Source organism: Barbus barbus (assembly GCF_936440315.1).
Source record: "Barbus barbus genome assembly, chromosome: 45".
Classification (NCBI taxonomy): Eukaryota; Metazoa; Chordata; class Actinopteri; order Cypriniformes; family Cyprinidae; genus Barbus; species Barbus barbus.
The window spans coordinates 16,760,186-16,779,535 of record NC_136723.1 but is presented as its reverse complement, the minus strand read 5'-3'; the positions used below and the strand labels follow the sequence as shown (position 1 = coordinate 16,779,535).

General features: G+C 37.3%; 1 protein-coding gene across 1 annotated transcript in view; it reads left to right on the top strand.

The window, feature by feature from the left end:
* The window catches only part of LOC306863956 (signal peptide peptidase-like 3), a 41,725-nt gene that overhangs the window by 10,227 nt on the left and 12,148 nt on the right, over positions 1–19,350 (top strand). The window contains exons 2-8 of the mRNA XM_079407586.1: positions 8,064–8,141; positions 14,307–14,398; positions 14,542–14,661; positions 14,807–14,885; positions 16,038–16,150; positions 16,276–16,382; positions 18,515–18,869. Of these exons, the coding sequence (XP_079263712.1) occupies positions 8,064–8,141; positions 14,307–14,398; positions 14,542–14,661; positions 14,807–14,885; positions 16,038–16,150; positions 16,276–16,382; positions 18,515–18,869 (944 nt within the window). The remainder of the gene's footprint in view (positions 1–8,063; positions 8,142–14,306; positions 14,399–14,541; positions 14,662–14,806; positions 14,886–16,037; positions 16,151–16,275; positions 16,383–18,514; positions 18,870–19,350) is intronic.

Genomic DNA, 19,350 nt, shown 5'->3' with positions numbered 1-19,350 from the left:
TTCATGGTATATCTTCTTCAAATTTTAAAATAAACTCATGAGACTTGACTTTCAACCCTTTACTTTTCTGGATTGCTCGAGGACTGATTTCATGTATTTGTAAATGGAAAAAAAAAACATTCAGTGTGGTTAAAAAAAATAAATAAAAGCACTTCAGTGTCTATAACTTTCTTTTTGAGCATTATCAACTCTGGATGATGGATAGTATAGCCTAAAGTGTCGTCTTTCCAAAAATACCTACATTGTGTGTGTAGCACACTGTTGTCAGGAACTGTTACCGTTTTAAGTTAGGTAGGTCATTTTCAGCTGTGAGTCCCTAAATGGGGGGAGCAGGTTAACAGGAAATACCATGTCAGATGCCGCTTATACGCCACCTTTGCAGTGTAAAGGCCCGTTCACACCAAGGACGATAACTATAAAGTAGTGCTGTCAAACGATTAATTGCATCCAAAATAAAAAAAATTGTTTACATAATGTGTGTGTACTGTATATAATAATTGTGTATATAAATACACACACACATGCATGCATATATTTAAGAAAAATATTATTTGTATATTGAATATTTATATAAATATAAATTTAAATACATGTAAATTTTTTAAATATATACTGCATGTCTGTGTACATAATAAACATACAGTACACACTAGGGATGAACGATATTTATCGGATAAATTATCGACCGATATGAAAAAGTACGTAATTTTTATTGCTCCGATAAATAAATTAAATCCGATAACTAGATCCGATAAAGTATGCTTGCTGGTAAATCAATCAATCAGTCTGATTTATCTGAGATTCATCTTCTTTCCGAGTGCAAGTGATTGCAGCTTTGAATTGCAGTGACTCTCAGCACGTGTTGTGCTCATTGCGTCATCATTTGCGAACATGTCTTCGCCGGTCTGGAAGTTTTTCTCGGTGGCAGAGGATCACTGATTATAATGGGTTCTATTGTATTTTGTCGCGTCGCACCACGCCACACCGCTCGTGTCCGGTGTAGACACTGTGAAAGCCACACAGATGCACGTGAACACCAAATTCCGTTCACTTCAGCATCTATTTGTGCCGGAAATGACACATACGTGACAATGCGCAAATGGCTTCAAATCGCATCGCTTCTGCATTATAAGCGAGCTGCACGCTGCATAGCTGACACTGGAATTGTCACTTGCACAATAGAGGCAGTGTCGCATCGTTACTAAAGTTTATAAATTGCTTTTTTTCTTGTTAATTCTTGCCAGTGTTTAAACCAATCAGCGCTCACGCGCTCTCCTGGAGACTGTGTGCTCAAGCACACTCGAAGCACACACACACACAATGCCAGGTTCACATTACTCCGTTTGCAGTGCGTATGGTGTGTATTTTTCCGCGCTCATGTTAACGGATCAGAGCGTTAACACTGCACGCGGTTGCGGTCCGGTAGTGTGTTCCAGGTAGGGTGCGATCGTTTCCGCACCGAGTCTGTGCTGTGCTGCACGCGCTGAATTAAAGTGACAGCGCTTTGTTTGTGGTAAATATGAACATGGATGGACACGAAAATGTAGTAATTACACTAAATGCATATAATTAAAGTCTATGTTGCAGAGTCATCACAGGTGGCTTTTTGGCTATGTTTAAAGGAAAAGAGCACTTTTAGATAAACAAGGCAATAATAGATGGCACTCATGGAGGTATGGAAAGCAAAATTCAAAATTGCAAAAGAAAATTCAGTCGAGCTGACTGTTTCTGCCAGTCATAAGTTAATTTAGAATGTTTGTAATAACATAAGAAAAGTAGTTTTAATATTTTGCCACTTGCTTGAGCAACTTAATATAAATCTAGAAGTAGCCTAAATGCAAAAGTAAAAAGCATTGAATAATGTGTTTCTTATATTTATTGCTTTTAAACACGTCTATAAAGATTGTATTACTGTAAAAGAAAAAAGAATCACAATGAAAAAGCATTTTCAGTAACAATGTTTGGATTTGAAATCAAAATGATGGATAAATGTTGTGTTTGTGGTAAATGGATGGATCAGTGGACTCCTGTAAGCTTTTTCTTTTCTTTTTTATTAATTATAACATAGCAAAACAGGCAGAACAATGACCACATATAATCCACAAGTACATACCAACATAATCAACAGCTTAAAAAAAAAAAAGGTTCATGTTGACCTGCCAAGGTTTTGCAAAAAAGGATGTGAAATTCTGGGACCTACATATTTAAAGAAAGGAGTCCATATCTGATAAAGCACATCCATTTTCCCTTTTGACCAGTAAGTAACACATTCCAATGAAAGAAAATATTACTTTATGCCACTCCGACACTGTCGGTGGTTTATCAGAGATCCATTTAAGGAAAATACTCTTGCGAGCAGCATAAGTAAGGAGATTAAACAACTTCCTGTCCGAAATGCTCTTTATATTCTTATCAGCAACACCTAACAACAAATAAAGTGGATTATTTTTTGGTTGCATCCTGTATTAAATATAAGACTTAGTTTCCTACAAATCTGTACCCAATAATCTTTAATATGCACACATTTCCAAGTGCAGTGAACAAAGTCACCCTCTTCAATTTTGCACTTTAGACAAAATGGAGAAATATTTGGATTAAATTTATGTCTGCGTAATGGAGTAATTTGCAAACTATGTAAAAGTTTGAAATGTAGCTCATTAGTTCTATTACAAATTGTGTGTAAGCTTTTCTGCAACGATTGCACAATTGTAAAAACAAAAATGCACTGGATGATCAAACATTTAGGTGAGGAAATATATATTTTTGAAAAATTAATAACACAGATTAATTGGATTTAATTTATACATTGAAGACTACGCAGTGTTATTTAACATTTGATTATTCAACCAGTATACCTGAATACTGTTAGACTTAACAGGAAAATATAAAGCACTATTTATTTAATTTATATCTTTGTTCTACTATTTTTATCTATGTTTGTAATTTGATTTTTCTATGCTGATTTACTCGCCTACAAAATCGCCCCAATCATTTATTTATTTATTTTTTAATATAGCTTTTCAAGTCTTTTTTTCATATCGCAATATACACTGAACAAAATTATAAACACAACACTTTTGTTTTTGCCTCCATTTTTCATGAGCTGAACTCAAAGATCTAAGACTTTTTCTATGTACACAAAAGGCCTATTTCTCTCAAATATTGTTCACAAATCTCTCTAAATCTGTGTTAGTGAGCACTTCTTTGCTGAGATAATCCATCCACCTCACAGGTGTGGCATATCAAGATGCTGATTAGACAGCATGATTATTGCACAGGTGTGCCTTAAGTTGGCCACAATAAAAGGCCACAGAAATACAAAAATTGCAATCCGAGTTTTTTCCAATATCGTGCAGCCCTAATATGCACTCACGTTTAAAATTTGACCACAATACGCTTCAATTTAATTAGTGTTTGTTGCAGAATATTTTTTACTGTTGTCTGTTTGTATTTCCCCTTGAAGGTCTCACCACACTTAAGATTGTGGGAATATAGAATAAAAACATGCTGCAGAAGGAAATCTGAGGTGCATAATGTAGGTTCTAAGTTGCTAGGTGGTTTCTAGGTGGTGGCTTACTAGCCTAAGTCGAAAGAGCCACCCCAAGTCTATAATATTCTAGTCAGGTCCTTTCTTTCATGCAAGTCTTTGCTTGCCTTAGCAAACACCACTAATTATGTAAATAGTCTATTTAACCTCAGGAATTCGTTCTTAATGGAAATTGCTAAATAACCACATTTAGGTCTTACATGTGCGGTTTTCTTTCCCAGTGGGCACTTGTGATTCTGAAACATTGTGGCGATAAGAGCTCAGTTAAGCAGTTTTATAGGGGTTTAGGGGCCAGACGGCCCTCACAGGGCCTGTACACATTAGGCATGGAACGATAACCGGTTTCAAGGTATACCGCGGTTTGGAAAAGTCACTGTTTCAAAACCACTAAAATTTCCCATTATACCATTTCTGCGGCATGCCGGGTTTTTTTGGGGGGGGGGGGGGGGGGGGGGTTTACGTGTCGTCAAAGACAGAAAGTGCAGGACTCCCTCAGTTGTGAGCAGTGAAGAGGGAGTCACACGACCCCTCCTCCTCCGGTTGGTGCGAGCAGTCAGTGAGTAGTAGGATGTAGCATTTGGACCAATTCAGTCACACATTTATTCATTTTATTTAATGAATAATCCTGCAAACCTTCTCATTCAACAAACAATCTGTGAGGGTCTATGGACCTTTCCCCCCTGAAAGAGCACCCTAAAGGGCTCAGTTACCAGGGCAACCATCTGATAAGATGTGATGTGCCATAAGAACGGACCCTTCTGAAACCCACGCAATGCCCATACAAACAAAACTTTCCTCCTTGTCACTCATAGACAAACCTTTCTACAGATAAACATGCATCCCAGGACATTGTGTGTACGATTTTAACTATCTTGTCTTTTGCATTGTATTTTGTTTTATGCATGCTTTATGAGTGAAGTACTAGGTAATGTAACCCCACCTATATTGTGTCTCCTACCAAATTAATGCTCATTTGATTATGCACACTTTAATGGAGAAAAATGGAGAAAAAACAAGGAGATTTTGTGTACGAAAATTTGTTGTTTATACTACTTATGCACACATCCTCGTACCACTTCAAACTTAATCCGGGAAAGGTGAACATTCCTGCATCATAACTTGGGCTGAAAAGTGAAGCCACTTCACTAATTTGTGAAGCTCAATTATCTTTTGCTGCACATCAGAAATATATTCTTTGTTTTTTCTCATTGTGATGGATGATTAAGGGAATTTGGGCTTTGTTTTCCCCCCTATTTATATTTCTGTGAAACAGGAAGCCATGGCTGGATAATTTCATGTTCATAATCACCCTGGAGTTCTCAAAATTGTGAATATGAATGGGAATATACTTCAGAGATATCTTACTCATAAGAATTTCTAGGGATGCCAGTAATTGTGTACAAGGTGTATTTGAGAAACATTTTTCATAATGATATTTACCGCCATTTTAAATTCTTATCCAATGAAAGGTTAGATTTTTGTATTTATATAATTTACAGCCTCCTTTGATCATATTTACCAAGGGTGCTGATATTTTTGGCCATGATTGTATAAATTAAATCTAATAAATCTGTTGAAGCTACAAAAGTGATTTTTCTGTGTTTTGTTGTTTGATTTAACATTAATGGCACAGAAAGCCTTAAAGATTAGATTAAACTCCTGTGAACCAATATACTATCCATTTTCTTTATCAATTGTTTACCTTCACCTAAGCCATAAGAATGGTGTTTACAAGGATACTTGCAGAGACATGCATTTTGATAGTTTCGCGCGTATGTGTCATTTCAGGCACAAATAGACACAGTGAACGGAATTCATTGTTCACGTGCATCTGCGTGGCTCTCACCGAGTCTACAACGGACGCGAGCAGCGTGGTGCGACAAAATACAATAGAACACATTATAATCAGTGATGCTGTCTTCACTGGATGCGGTGCGACTTCCCCGACAGTAAACGGTCACCCCAACAGTCACTTTGTCGTGTCCAGTGTAGACAGATTTTAGCTGTTGCAGCGTGGCGCAACATGACAAATGTTGCCTCCGATGTAGACACGGTGCGAGAGTAAATCCCTTGTCCTTTTTATGATGCACTGAGACTGGCCGGCGTGATGTGATATGTCGTGAAAACTAGAAAATTAGCTCAAAGTGAGATGAACATAATTAATCATAACGGGTTATCAATTATATTCATCCTCAGGAATTAACCGTTGCATTAATAGTACAATAAAATGATTTGTTAGTCCCCAGTACGGACCGTTTTAATAATCTATTGATTCTAAGGAAAATTATTTCTCTTGCCACGAAAAATTATTTCCTTACTGATACATTGCTCACAGAGCATGTAACAAAACCGGAACGTTAAAGTGACCTTGTTCTGTGAGCAGCAGACAGACAACCAAGCATGAATACATATGGATGTTTATTAAACTACACTACAGGGGAACATGCAACATCGAACTATACACAAACATACATACATTAAACATAGATGCCAACGCGAGAGAGTAGAGTAGAGTGTAATGTAAGGATTTACCCATCAGCTAAGCACAACCTCTTAAGAACATCAGAGAATCGCATCACCTTAATTAAAAGGGGTCGAAGCCTAGAAGCGCATCTAAATAGTTAACTAGCAGTTACATGCATTGGTTTTTGTCGGTGCTGAGTAAAGTGTCCTAGTTCATGTATAATGCGTAGATTCTTGATGAATTCCTTTGGGAGTGAAAGCTTCGTCATTCCAGCCATGGGTTGATTGGTCCGAAGTGAATCGACTAAGTTACTGAACTTAAAACTGCCAGAAGCTCTGATTCCCCCCGAAAGGGGAGTCGTGACTTTTTAAGACAAAAGGTCCCAACGACCATCAAGGATCAGAAGCAGATGTTACAAAACAATCAGTATAAATATAACGATCAGTATACTAGAAACTGCATATCCTGCGACGTGACCATTGCAGATGTGCATATCGCACTCACTGCTGCTGGCGGGACATTATAAAAACGACGAGCTGCTCTTGACAGTCGCGGTAGCATCGTGTTGTTTCCACCAGCGCGGCAAATCCTTTCATCGCCATAATAATTTATGGATATCTAAAATATAAAAATAAGGAGGAAGCCTAAAACAAACCCGATGCCCAGCCCACGTCTGAGCTATGATGTTAAAATTGTCCTGAAGCCGTAACTAAAAGTCCGGGCTGAAATATGGGGCTCTAAAAGTGCAGCTTGTTGTGTTCAAGCGGCAAAAATACACACAAAATGATGTTAAAATGGCCATCCTGGCGAGTATCCTCATAAACATTTTTTTTTTTTTTTTTTTAAGTCAATGTAAACTGTTGCAAAAGAGAAAAGTTTCCAAAATGAAATTCAGGTCCTGCGTTTAACCGAGTTAAATGATAATATTCAGTGATGTGATGTTCTCTGTGTGGAGTAAAGGTCCTTACACACCGAGTCAGAAATGTTCGTATGCATTTTTTTTTTCGTTTTTTGCGTGCAAAAATTTCAGATGAAAATTTCGGACTCTGTTTGCAAGGACCTTCTCGTCTGGCGCAGTTTCAGCTTGTACTAAAACAAGAAAGCAAACAATAGCATTAATAGTCATTAATTTTAGTTAACATATGCTACGATAATTTGAATAGATTTTTATTCTTATTGTGAAATAATGGAACATTAGGTCATGAATATCGTCTCAAAAGTCATGGAAAAGTCATGGAAATTTATTGGTAAAAATGTGTACGAACCCTGCCTCTAGCCCCAGCTGGCCCGCTTTGGCCCAAGGTATTGGCCCCGAGAAGGCACCAACAAGGCCCGATCAAGCCTCGGAAGTGATGGTGGAAACGTGACTGGTCTTGGCACACACTAGCACGCCCGCTTTTGGCCCAACAGTGGAAACGCGGCTAATGTTAATCTGGAGCCCTGTATAGGTCTGTCCTGTGTTTCAGGACCATTACGTACAGAGCCGAGGTTAGGCTTTTATGTGACTGCTAATAAAAAAAAAGTGTGTCGTTTGAGGATGTGGTCAGTTCTCCGTCCTACTTTTTCTTGCTCTTGTTTTCCTTATTCATACATACTTCATAAATGCACACAATCAAGTCCACTTTTGTTCGCAGCCGCACATTATTTATCCAGCAAACAAACTGTCACTTTCTCTCTATAATCGTATTTTAAGAGTCACCTCAGCGTACAGCCTGACCTCTTTCTATAAAAGCTTGTTATTTACAAAAGGCAAACGCAGGTCTCAAAAGACGCTCGGCGGAGCTCGGGGAGAGTGAGAATGCCGTACCTCGAGACGTTTCTCATACACTGCTCTGTAACAACTGGACTAGACTGAGCTTTGATTCATGTTTCACCCACTCACTTGCATCAATAACTGACGGCTTGAGTTCATAAGGGCGAGAATAGTGTGAACCAGGAAGGGTCAAACAGGATGACGATCTTTGTGTCTGTTGTACGACATTTCCGGCCTGGCACCTTTCGTCTTATTTTTTTGTGGCATACAATAATTGGAAACTTCCTGTGTCTTTTCAGGGCGTACTCCCTTGTCGACTCCAGCCAGGTGTCAACCTTCCTCATCTCCATCCTTCTCATCGTCTATGGCAGCTTCAGGTAAGCTCTTATCTCTTCCGCTGCAGACCTGGAACCAAAATCTTGTGTTTGTAGATTGTGAGTGTTTTATGTGTACAACCATAATCAGTGTGGTATTCTGTTATTGTTCTGAGCATTGTTGAATTGAATGTCATAAAATGTCACTAAATATCTTGACTTATTAAGCTGGTATATTAGCTTGTGTTGAAATGTTAAGCATGGCTTATAATTATAAACTAATAATCAGTAATGTTTAGTTTCCAAAACAGTTTTAGTTTTTTTTAGTCAAGCTACTGCTACAGTCAACTCAAGCTACTGTAAAATGTTCATTTCTAAGAGACAAAAAAATGTAATGTTATTAAAAATGCAGCCTGCACTGCAAATTGTACTGAAGATATGCGTCATCAAAGTCAGCCAACACACACCTGTTTCATGATTTAAACAATGTCACTCATTAGAACATGATACAAACTAGGAAATATATATCTGTTAAGATAAGTATTTTGTTCTGGAAAAATTACTGGACAAGTGTAAAGAATTCAAAAACATGAAGAACGTGAAGTTTTGACCATAAAGAGCAGTTTAAAACCACACTTAAAGGGGTCATATGACGTTGCAAAAAAGAACATTTTGTGTATTTGGTGTAATGCAAAGTGTTTACGTGGTTCGACGTTAAAAAAACACATTATTTTCCACATACTGTACATTATTGTTGCTCCTCTATGCTCCGCCTTTCTGAAACATGCCGATTTTTACAAAGCTCATCGTTCAGAGAAGCGAGGTGTGCCAGCTATCCAGTGCGTTGTGATTGGCCGAATACCTCAAGCGTGTGACAGAAATGTTACGCCCCTTACCATATTGTGATGCCGTGTCCTGGTGCGATGGGACTAAAACAATAACACCCACTATAAACGAGGCATTTGTTGCATTCAATGAGGACATAATTACTGATTATAATGACTCATATGGTCTTTTTACACGTTGCACCACGCCGTGTAAGCATAACACCATGTCTGCATTTGTGATCGTAGAAACGCTAAACAAGCACTACTCTACACTGCTCAAAACTCGCATTTGAATTGTCAGTAGCAAATTCTTTAAATATCGAAACGTACTTGCAGGCTGTGAGTTAGAGGCACCAGACTGTCCTTGCGACGTTGGAATGACCCCACTTTGTAGTGTTCACAGCCATTCATAGTGTTCACATTGTAGGCTACTCTCTCCCAGGATCAGGAAACAGTCGTCCGTAAAATGCGCTGCACACACTCGAATATGTGTTGTACCGTTCTGGAACAGTGTTGTAAATATAACTTAACCACTGATTTCTAGTTGTGTACTCATTTGGAAGGCCAAACAAAGTACTTTCGCTTTCACAACGAAATGCACAGCGTCTCCACGACATGGTGGCGGCATCAACAATACTACAGCGAGAATAAAAGTTATGCCGCCTTTCATTGCATATACGTTTGGCCGGTGTTATGTAAATCTTCACACACCATGATGTAGACATATGGGGGCGTGTTTGAATGAGCTGTTTTAGGAGGGCGTGGCAGAGTCTTAACTTTTATAAAGAATATCTCTTTGGGTTTGAGACTTTAATCTTTGCAACTTTACAGATCTTAAATATGCACAAACAGCTTGTAACACTCCAAAGAGAAAGGAAAACATCATATGACCCCTTTAATGGTATGATTTCAACAGGAGCAGAAATCTGCCTTTAAACACTTGAAATTTGTCATGATATTTATTGGTATTGACTAGGGATGTGCGCTACGACTAATTTGACTGTCGTTTAAACGGAAGTTTTTTATCCAACTGGTCAACTAGTGTAAAAGCTAGAAACCCCCAAAAAATGACAAAAGAAAAAAAACCTATATATATATATATATATATAGGTTTTTTTATATATAAACCTATATATATATAAAACCTGATATATATATATATATATATATATATATATATATATATATATATATATATATATATAACAGCCGACACTTGCATGCCTCGCGTTATTTAATTTTAAGCGGTCGTTAAACAGGAAAAAAAGGAAGAGCATGCACTCAATATATTCAGATTGGCTGGAGCAATGCAGAAATGGAAAATCAATCAATAGACTGACAGAATTCTTAGATATTTTGATATAGCCTAACGTTAGCCAACATATTAAAACACAAGTCAAAATCAATAGGAAAGTTTATCAAGGAATAGCATTAAAACGGCTTTTAAAAATGTACTTCATGTTGGCTGTATTGTCTAAAAAAAAATCAATACTCGTTTTGCTTACTCGGACCATGCGCATTTGTTCATTGAATTTAACATGTAAACGTGGTCTGGCAAAAGACGGGACTAGAGGCGATTCTGCACTTGAAGAAAAAAAAGCGCTCGGCAGGAGCTGAAGTCACAGGCACGCAGAGAGATAATTATAAGCAAGCAGACCGTTTCGAAACTGTTTTTCGTTCGAATTTCGTTTTCTGGAAATCCCGCACCACCACCGAAGTGGGTTTTCATTTAGAGGAATAGATGGCGCGGATGGGATCGCGGACTGCAGCGACGGGTTGTTGTGTATGACATGATTGACATTTGCTGGCTTTGGCTAGCCTCCAAGTTAACGCATAAGTGCCTGTTTTACGCATCGCTCCAGTAGAGTTATTGTAAGTCAATTTGATATTACACAGTTTACACACAACTTTTCAGTTTCCTTCTAATTCAAAATAATCCCACGCCTTGCTGGTCTTTCACGTGGTCATTTTGAGCTCGCCACAACTGACATGAAGAAAACGCATGCGAGGTCTGAGGTAAAAATGTAGTTTCCGCCCAAATATGCTTTTTAAAATATTTATACATTTAAATATTTTATGTATTCTTTTTCAAAAGTTTATTTTAACTTATTTAAAATGTTTTAAAAGTAAGTTAAAATTTGAATGAAAACAATTATTTATTTATTTTCCCCGTGTAATCGACTATTGTTTTCAGTGTTGACTAGCAGGAGCTGTACCGTTTAGTCGACTAGACCCGCACATCCCTAGAATTGACTGATATGAAAAATGTTGTTTATTTTTTGGGAGGCCATATCGCAAAAAATAAATTACCGTTTTTTACCATATTACCATACCTAATTACCGTTTTTACTGTATTTTGATGAGCATAAGAGGCATCTTTCAGAATCCTAGACTCTGGGGGTACAATGCTGTTTCATGCATTCAGAGTTGTTTACACTGTTAAAGAGTTGGATTCTCATGCTAAGCATGGACAAAGTTTTAAAAAAAAGTATTTGGACGTATAACAGTATTTCTGTGCCAAAAATCGTACTTACAAATTTCGGAGAGTTTTTTTGGATCGTGGCTCTTCATGAAGTAAACGAGGATGGAACTCCTTATATAGGCATTTGTCCCAGAAGAACGAGCCCGTGCACGCATTGACCAGAGCGAGAGCGCGCCACGTGCTTCATTCGGCTGCACTGCCTGCACAGGACTCGCTCGGGAAGAATGTCTCTAAAGAAGTGTGTTTTTGGTTGTAAGTGAAAGAGAACCTTGTCCAGCTTCCCGAAGAACCCAACTTTCCATAAACAGTAGGGATGCATCGATCCGATACTCAAGATTGGAATTGGCTCCGATACTTGCATTTTCTGCGGTTCGGGTATCGGTCAGACGAGTCCTATATTATGCGTATACTATTGTGTTTTTGTTAAGCCCCATCATGAAAGCACAAAAACATTATAAAGCACCATAAAGTCTAAGTGTTCTGAAGCCGTTTCATAGTTTAATGTGAGGTACAGATGAATATTTAATCGCTAAATTTAAGTTCCCGTAAACTGTTCTCACCGTTGCAGCTGTCTGTCATCCTCCATTCAGCATTCAAACTGCGTGTCGTGGTCGGGTTACAACAGTCAAAACAATTAAACTCTCTTCAAGAGCGCTCTTTAACGGAGATTTGAAACTGTAAAAAGAAAAGGCTCAAACTATCGGACAGATTTAATAAACTACGCATCAATATCTCTTTCCTTTTGTGCTTTGAACTTCTCTATGCGGTGCGTAGCACGCTGTGACTCTGTGTTTAATTGTTTAATCTGTGTCTTTTAATTTTATAGTTTATATTTATTAGGGGTGTAATGGTACACATATATGATGGTTCGGTACTTACCTCGGTTTTAACGTGACAGTTCGGTATGATTTTGCTACAGCAGGGGGAAAAACTAAACTTTTTTTTTTTTTTTTTTTTTTTTTTTTTTTTAATAATAAACAGTGGTTTACTGCGTAAGTTACTCTTTTTTTAAATACATTGTTATATTTTCAGGCTGTTAAATTCTCTTAGTGATAAAAATCTTCCTCGGCTTTTGTTTAAAACTATAGGGAGCCCTTTTACATTATAAGGTTACAATTAGGCCTAACAACTTAACCCAAACTTAAATTTAATTACTATTTATTTTTAAATAGATGATCAACATTCAACATATGCGCAAACATGTAAATTGCACATAATGCAGTTTTTAAATTAACTTATAAATAAAATTTCTAGGCTTAAAATATATTGTTACAAACTGGCTGTCATAGCATGTTTCATAACAGATTCATTTAAACATACATTAAATAAGACTAACAGGTTTAGTAAAATATGAGTTTATGGTGTAATATTTAATGAAATGCTCCTCTCTAGACCTAATTTCTCTAGTGAACTAACGAGCTGTGGACACTGATGACTTGCTGAGATAAATGAAATGTTACGTGACATTTTATTTCCACGCTGTTTTGTTGATGTCTTTCCGAGGTTGAAACACTAATTGAGCAATTACATGAGGTTTGAGATGTTCAGTCATGTTTATTTGCGTTAAAACTAGTAGTAAAGAGGAAGGAAGGACTCACAAGTCTGCGGCGCATCACTGCTCAGACGCAGGAACCGGAGCGGACCACGGCCACTCAAGTCAATGCTTGTGTTGGGTTTATACCGGCACGTTTCTGAACCGTCCCAGAAGAGGCTCTCCAAAGCGTTTCTACAGCGATCTGTCGTGCCACATCAAATACTATCAAAACGCTATTTATTATTTGAATTTCCTGAGGAAAAAAATAAAATTTTGTATTCGTTCGGGACACATCCGTACCAAACCGAAAGCCCCGTACCGAAACGGTTCATTACAAATACGTGTACCGTTACACCCCTAATATTTATATATAGATACATTTACTTGTTTTCATTGATGTATTTTACAACAATACAAAGAGCAATGTGTAATATTTTACCAGATTTAGTCCTACACTTATTCACTTCTATTTTTTCCCCACTAAATAATGTTATTTCACTAAATGTTTTGATTTTATAAGATTGTGCACTCATGATTTTTCTAGAATAACTTTTGCTGATAAATTATCCACTAACCTAGTTTATAATGTTTTTGTCATAGATTATGATTATATATTTTTTTCATTTGTTGTTTTTCATTAAAATGAAGTTATTTTAGTAGATTGTGTTTAACACCAAATAATGACGATCAAGACAACACACAGAAGTATAGAAATTATACATTGATTTAAAAAAAAAAAAATAATAACTGCTGGTATATGATCAGATCGGAATCAGCCGATACTCCGAATATTCTGGATCGGATCTGAAAAAATGGTGTCATTGCATCCGTAGTAAACAGTGGATGCAGTTAGTTTTTCCGGGGCAGAAAAAGAGTTTTTCAAGTGTGTTTGTTGATAAACATTTTATAAACAAGGCCCAGTTTGACGCTGGATTTGCACATTGGTTGATACTGAAAGATGGAGCAGTCTCAGTCATAAAAGATCCCGGTCATGATTCAGAACTGCAGACAGTAAGTGAAACGGCATCAAATGTCTGTTTTGTTGGCGATTGGAGCTAAAGTGCTAGTCACTCTTTAGCTCCACCCACGGCGCGCCTCCAGGAGCTCGGCTTTTTTAGGAGAGAATCGTAAAGCTGTGTCTTTCTTTTATAAATATGATGAAACTTAAGACTTTTTGGAGATATGAAGGATGCAATACTACTCTAAAGGTACTCAAGGTTAACATGAGATTGGGTGAAACTCTTTAAATTATATATGCTGTCTGTGACTTGTCAAAACCAATAATATCAAGTGTAAAACTCCTGCATCCTAGTTTTGCCTGCTGTTGGTTCACTGAGGGGGCAGAGAAATTGAGGTTTGTGGGTAAACGGGGTCTGTCCACACAGGTCATTAAACATGGACTGTGAGAACCAGGAGAAGGACAAGGATGGAAACCCCATCGCCACTGGCTCCTTCAACAATACCAACTCCAACAACAGTGAGTCCTCAACTAAGCGAATTAAAAACAGCTTTAATTACTTCCGCTTCATTAATAACACTTGAAATGGAAGGTGAAGTGCATTATAGGTAGGTAAGATGCTGTTCTTAACAGAAGCTGAATCATCTCATGCATTTGTACAGGTATTCAGACCATAGACTCCACACAGGCACTGTTCTTGCCCATCGGAGCCTCCGTGTCTCTGCTCGTCATGTTCTTCTTCTTTGACTCTGTTCAGGTGGTGTTCACCATATGCACTGCAGGTATGTGCCGCACACAAACACACCAATGACCTTCCACCGCTCCTTTCTCACACACTGACCTAGTTTATACGTCGCACTGTGTCACTGCGCTGTGATATGCTTGAGTAATATTTACGTAATTCTTTGTTTTGTTCTGTTTTCACAGTTCTAGCGACCATCGCGTTTGCTTTTCTCCTGCTGCCGATGTGCCAGTATCTGACCAGGCCCTGCTCCCCACAGAACAAGTAAGAAATGTTTACTAACTCGTCAGGGTGGTTTACAGTTAACTGCAGTTACCTCAGTTCATATGTCAACAAACCGTGTCTTATTGAGATTCAAATTATTCAGATTGAAATCTTACATGACATTCATTTCTGAAACATTAATTGTGTCCCTCAGTAGCATGTGTATGTGAAATCTAATGATAAAGAGCTGATGCCAACATATTAATAAATAATTAAAAAAATTATCATTTAAATTTTTGATTATTATTATTATATTTATCATTAATAGATATATTACTCGCACATTTTTATTTATAATTATAAAAAAAAAAATATATATATATATATATAATTATTATTTTATTTTATTTTTTTTTTGGAAAAAGATTGAGTAACTTCATTTTCTTCTTTTATTTATTTTTTTCTCATTATATGGATACATTTCCCATTCCCAACTTATGACAATTTTATTTTGTTAAAATAACAAAATGAATCTCTTAAAGTAATAATAAAATACTGAATAATTACAAATATCCATATTGTGATCCTGTTCCAGTAATAAATGTCAAAGGATGGACTATTATGGACAAATAAAAGGCTCCTCTTTTGGCCATTATTTTAATCCGTTAGGTTTGTCAGCAGTGGACACAATGTCACACATTTTAGTTTTTTTAGTTTGAAGAGTGGCCTAGAAATGGCACAAATCTGAAATATCTGAATCATAAATTTACATCCAAATTTTAGATCCTAAACTTTTTATTTCCAAATGGTGTAAAGGGGGAAAAAAAATGTAATGTGGTTTCAGACATATGGACCCTAGTGTATAAAAAATTTATTTATTTAGCGTATTGGCTCAACCAAGATATTAACTCTTAAAAGATATTTGTTGGCTGATAGAATGCTAAAAATCTTCCAAAATTGGCTTTTAAAATCTTTTTGACACGGACAATGAACCTGTTTGTTTGCAGGGATTTGCCTTGCGGCTTCACTCAATCTCACAATGTAATCTAGAATCAGTTCAGTTTGTTTTGGAACAATCCTCTTGTGTATTAATGGACAACAGTGTTAGAGATCAGATGCTGGGGTGTGAAAAAGAGAACCTGATGTCTCAGCCGTGTGACGTGTGCTTGCTAGTGTATTCAGAATGTGAGCCAGCATGTCTCTTGTCTCCAGGATCTCGTTCGGCTGCTGTGGCCGCTTCACGTTGGCGGAGCTGCTGTCGTTTTCCCTCTCTGTCATGCTGGTTCTCATCTGGGTGCTGACAGGCCACTGGCTGCTCATGGACGGTGTGTCAGCATACTGTTACTTTGTGTTTGTGTGTAGGAAGAGAATGTAAACACGTCCTTTGGTTTACCTCATACCTCATGTTGTGGTGGTATTTTTCTCTGAATCATGTTTTTATGTCCTGCAGCTCTTGCCATGGGTCTCTGTGTGGCCATGATCGCATTTGTGCGACTGCCTAGTCTCAAGGTGTCGTGCCTGCTGCTGTCGGGCCTCCTCATCTATGATGTGTTCTGGGTAAGCAATTAATGCAGTAAGCCATACCGGTTCCTAGGGATGGGCGTCAAGTCTTCAAATCACGCCATTGTGTGATTTAATGGCACTGTAACCGTTTATATGCTACCAGTACTAAGGTTTAGACATGTTTGTATGCCCTAAAAACCCGTTGATCTAAAGGCTTTTTGCTTGAAATTGGCATGACAGATCTATCTATGTTCTAAATTGCAATGTTGTTGATCTTACTGTGAATGATTGACCGGTTTTTTATTTTTTTAAGTTTTGAGCTTGTAATTTCTATTTCTCAGTCTAGCGGTAAAATGCCAAGCTTTTCTCTAGTGAACTATATAATTTAGTTAGCTTTTTTATGCATTTATTATCAAATGCATTTTTTTTTTCAATGAAGATTTTTACTCTTGATCTATGTCAAAAGTATTAATTTGTAATTATTAATTTTTAAGTCTATGACGAAAAATGTTTGTTGACTAGCTTTTTCTCATGACTAAAATGAGACGATAATAAGGTCAATAGACGACAACTGCGACTATCAACATGCAATATCGTTGACAATAAAAGATAACACTAAAATTTATTTTAAAAAATACAAGCTTTGCCAAAATGTTTTTATTTTAGAAGAAATAGACAAAATATTCTGAAAGCTTTCGTGTATGTTGTTGCCAGATATCAAGAGTTCAAATTCCCAAATCAGAACTTCTCTGATAAACAGATACATTTTCTGGTGGTTGCTGATTAAATACACTTACTCAGCCACTGTTGTTTTAAAATAGAGACATTATTGCAATTTGGAAATATTGCATATAACACATAATTTGGATTTGTTTTTTTTGTTGTTTTTTTTCTTGGATATTCAGTGAAAAAAAAAAATATTGGTAATGGCCGATTTTTAGATAAAATTATAATAATTATTATTATTTTAATTACAATATTTTTTATGTATTTCAGTGTAATCCAGTAACTATTCCCTTTTTTGAAAAATTGGAACTAACTGTATTCAAACCAAACTTTATAATTATTCATAAACAAGCCTGGCATAGATTGAGTAAAAAAGACTCAAAACGCTAAAACTAATATTATAACATGGATAGTCCTGACTCTACATTTGTTGTGAAATATACACACGTCTTCATAGGGCTGCATGGTTTCGGGGGAAAATATCTGATTATGAAATTTAATTTAATAGCACTTTAGAATTTAGTGATTATATATCAAGATTGCTATAAATCACGGGTTCCCAATTCGGGCCCTCGAGGTCCACTTTCCAGCAGAGCTTAGCTCTAAGCCTAATCAAACACACCTGAACAAGCTCATCGAGGCCTTCAGGATCACTAGAAAGTTACTGGCATGTCTGTTTCATCAGGGCTGGAGCTAAACTCTGCAGGTAAGTGGAGCTCGAGGGCCAGAGTTGAGAACCGCTGCCATAAAATAAAAATAATAATTATTACAAATGAATGATTTCTTAATTTCTTCAAGCTATATTGTGACTTATTTCTGTTTGACTTCAATTAATCGTGCAGCCCGACATCATCATAGTCTTTGCTTTCAGAGTAGTGCTTCATAGGAATTCAAAGCTTTGCTTGCTAACAAGTTCTTCCTTATCTTGACTTGTTCAGAAAACATCCTGCTTTTTATTTTCACATTCTTACATGTTTTTTGTCACGTGCGAATGATTAAAGCAGTCTTGCCCATTTAAGACTGACACCTATCTATTATCATATACTGCCATGCCAGTCCACCCAGCTGGTGCCATAAAACCTGTAATTGCAGCTCATGAAATGGTTACAGAAGTATTCAAGGAATCGTGTAAAGGCTGTTTCCTTATTTGCTTGTGAGTAGTCATTTAACAGATGCTTTATGTAGACAAATGCACCTGGAGAAATCTGGGGTTAAGTGCCATTTGAATGCAAACCTGTGACCCTTTGGTTGTCTCCTATATATAACATCAAATCATTTTTAATTGCAATTCTGAAACGTGTTCCCCATCCCTCCCCTATGCTGACTGTCGAGACATTTTTGTCAGTGTTTCAAATCACTCCAAATACGCTTACACAAGCCTGACATCACTCTCTCTCAGCTTCTTAAAACAGCAGGGCAAGCTGGTCTGTCCTCTGACTCATCTCCCTCATCTCCTGCAGGTCTTCTTCTCCGCCTACATCTTCAACAGTAACGTGATGGTGAAGGTGGCCACGCAGCCTGCCGACAACCCCCTCGACGTGCTCTCACGCAAGCTGCACCTGGGCCCTGGCATGGGACGGGACATCCCCCGCCTCTCTCTGCCTGGAAAGCTGGTGTTCCCCAGCTCCACCGGCAGCCACTTCTCCATGCTGGGCATCGGCGATATCGTCATGCCAGGCCTGCTGCTGTGCTTCGTGCTCCGATACGACAACTATAAGAAACAGGCCACCGGAGAAGTGCCAGGTCCTGTCAACATGTCTGGCCGGATGCAGCGAGTTTCCTACTTCCACTGCACCCTGATTGGTTACTTTGTTGGTGCGTATCGCAACAGTATCATCTGATTACACTCTGCCATTTAAGACTGGTTTGTGGTTAATAGTTACGGCAGTATTACATTTTATTAGTGCTGTCAAACAATGAATTGTGATTAATCTCATCCAAAATAAGTTTTCATTTACATAATATTTGTGTGTACTGTGTATATTTATTATGTATATATAAAAACACACATTATATATTTTGAAAATATTTACATGTATATTTTTATATTCGTATAGTTTGTTATATATAAATATATTTAATATAAAAACATAAACATTTTTCCTTAAATATATACATGCATGTGTGTATTTTTATATACATAATAAATATACACAGTACACACTAGGCGTGTAAGAAAATATCGATACACGTGAGTATCGTGATATTTTATTTGGCGACACTGTATCGATTCTCAAAAATGGAATATCCCCACAAAATTCATGGCAGTTGTTTCGTTTTGAGTTCATATCCCGAC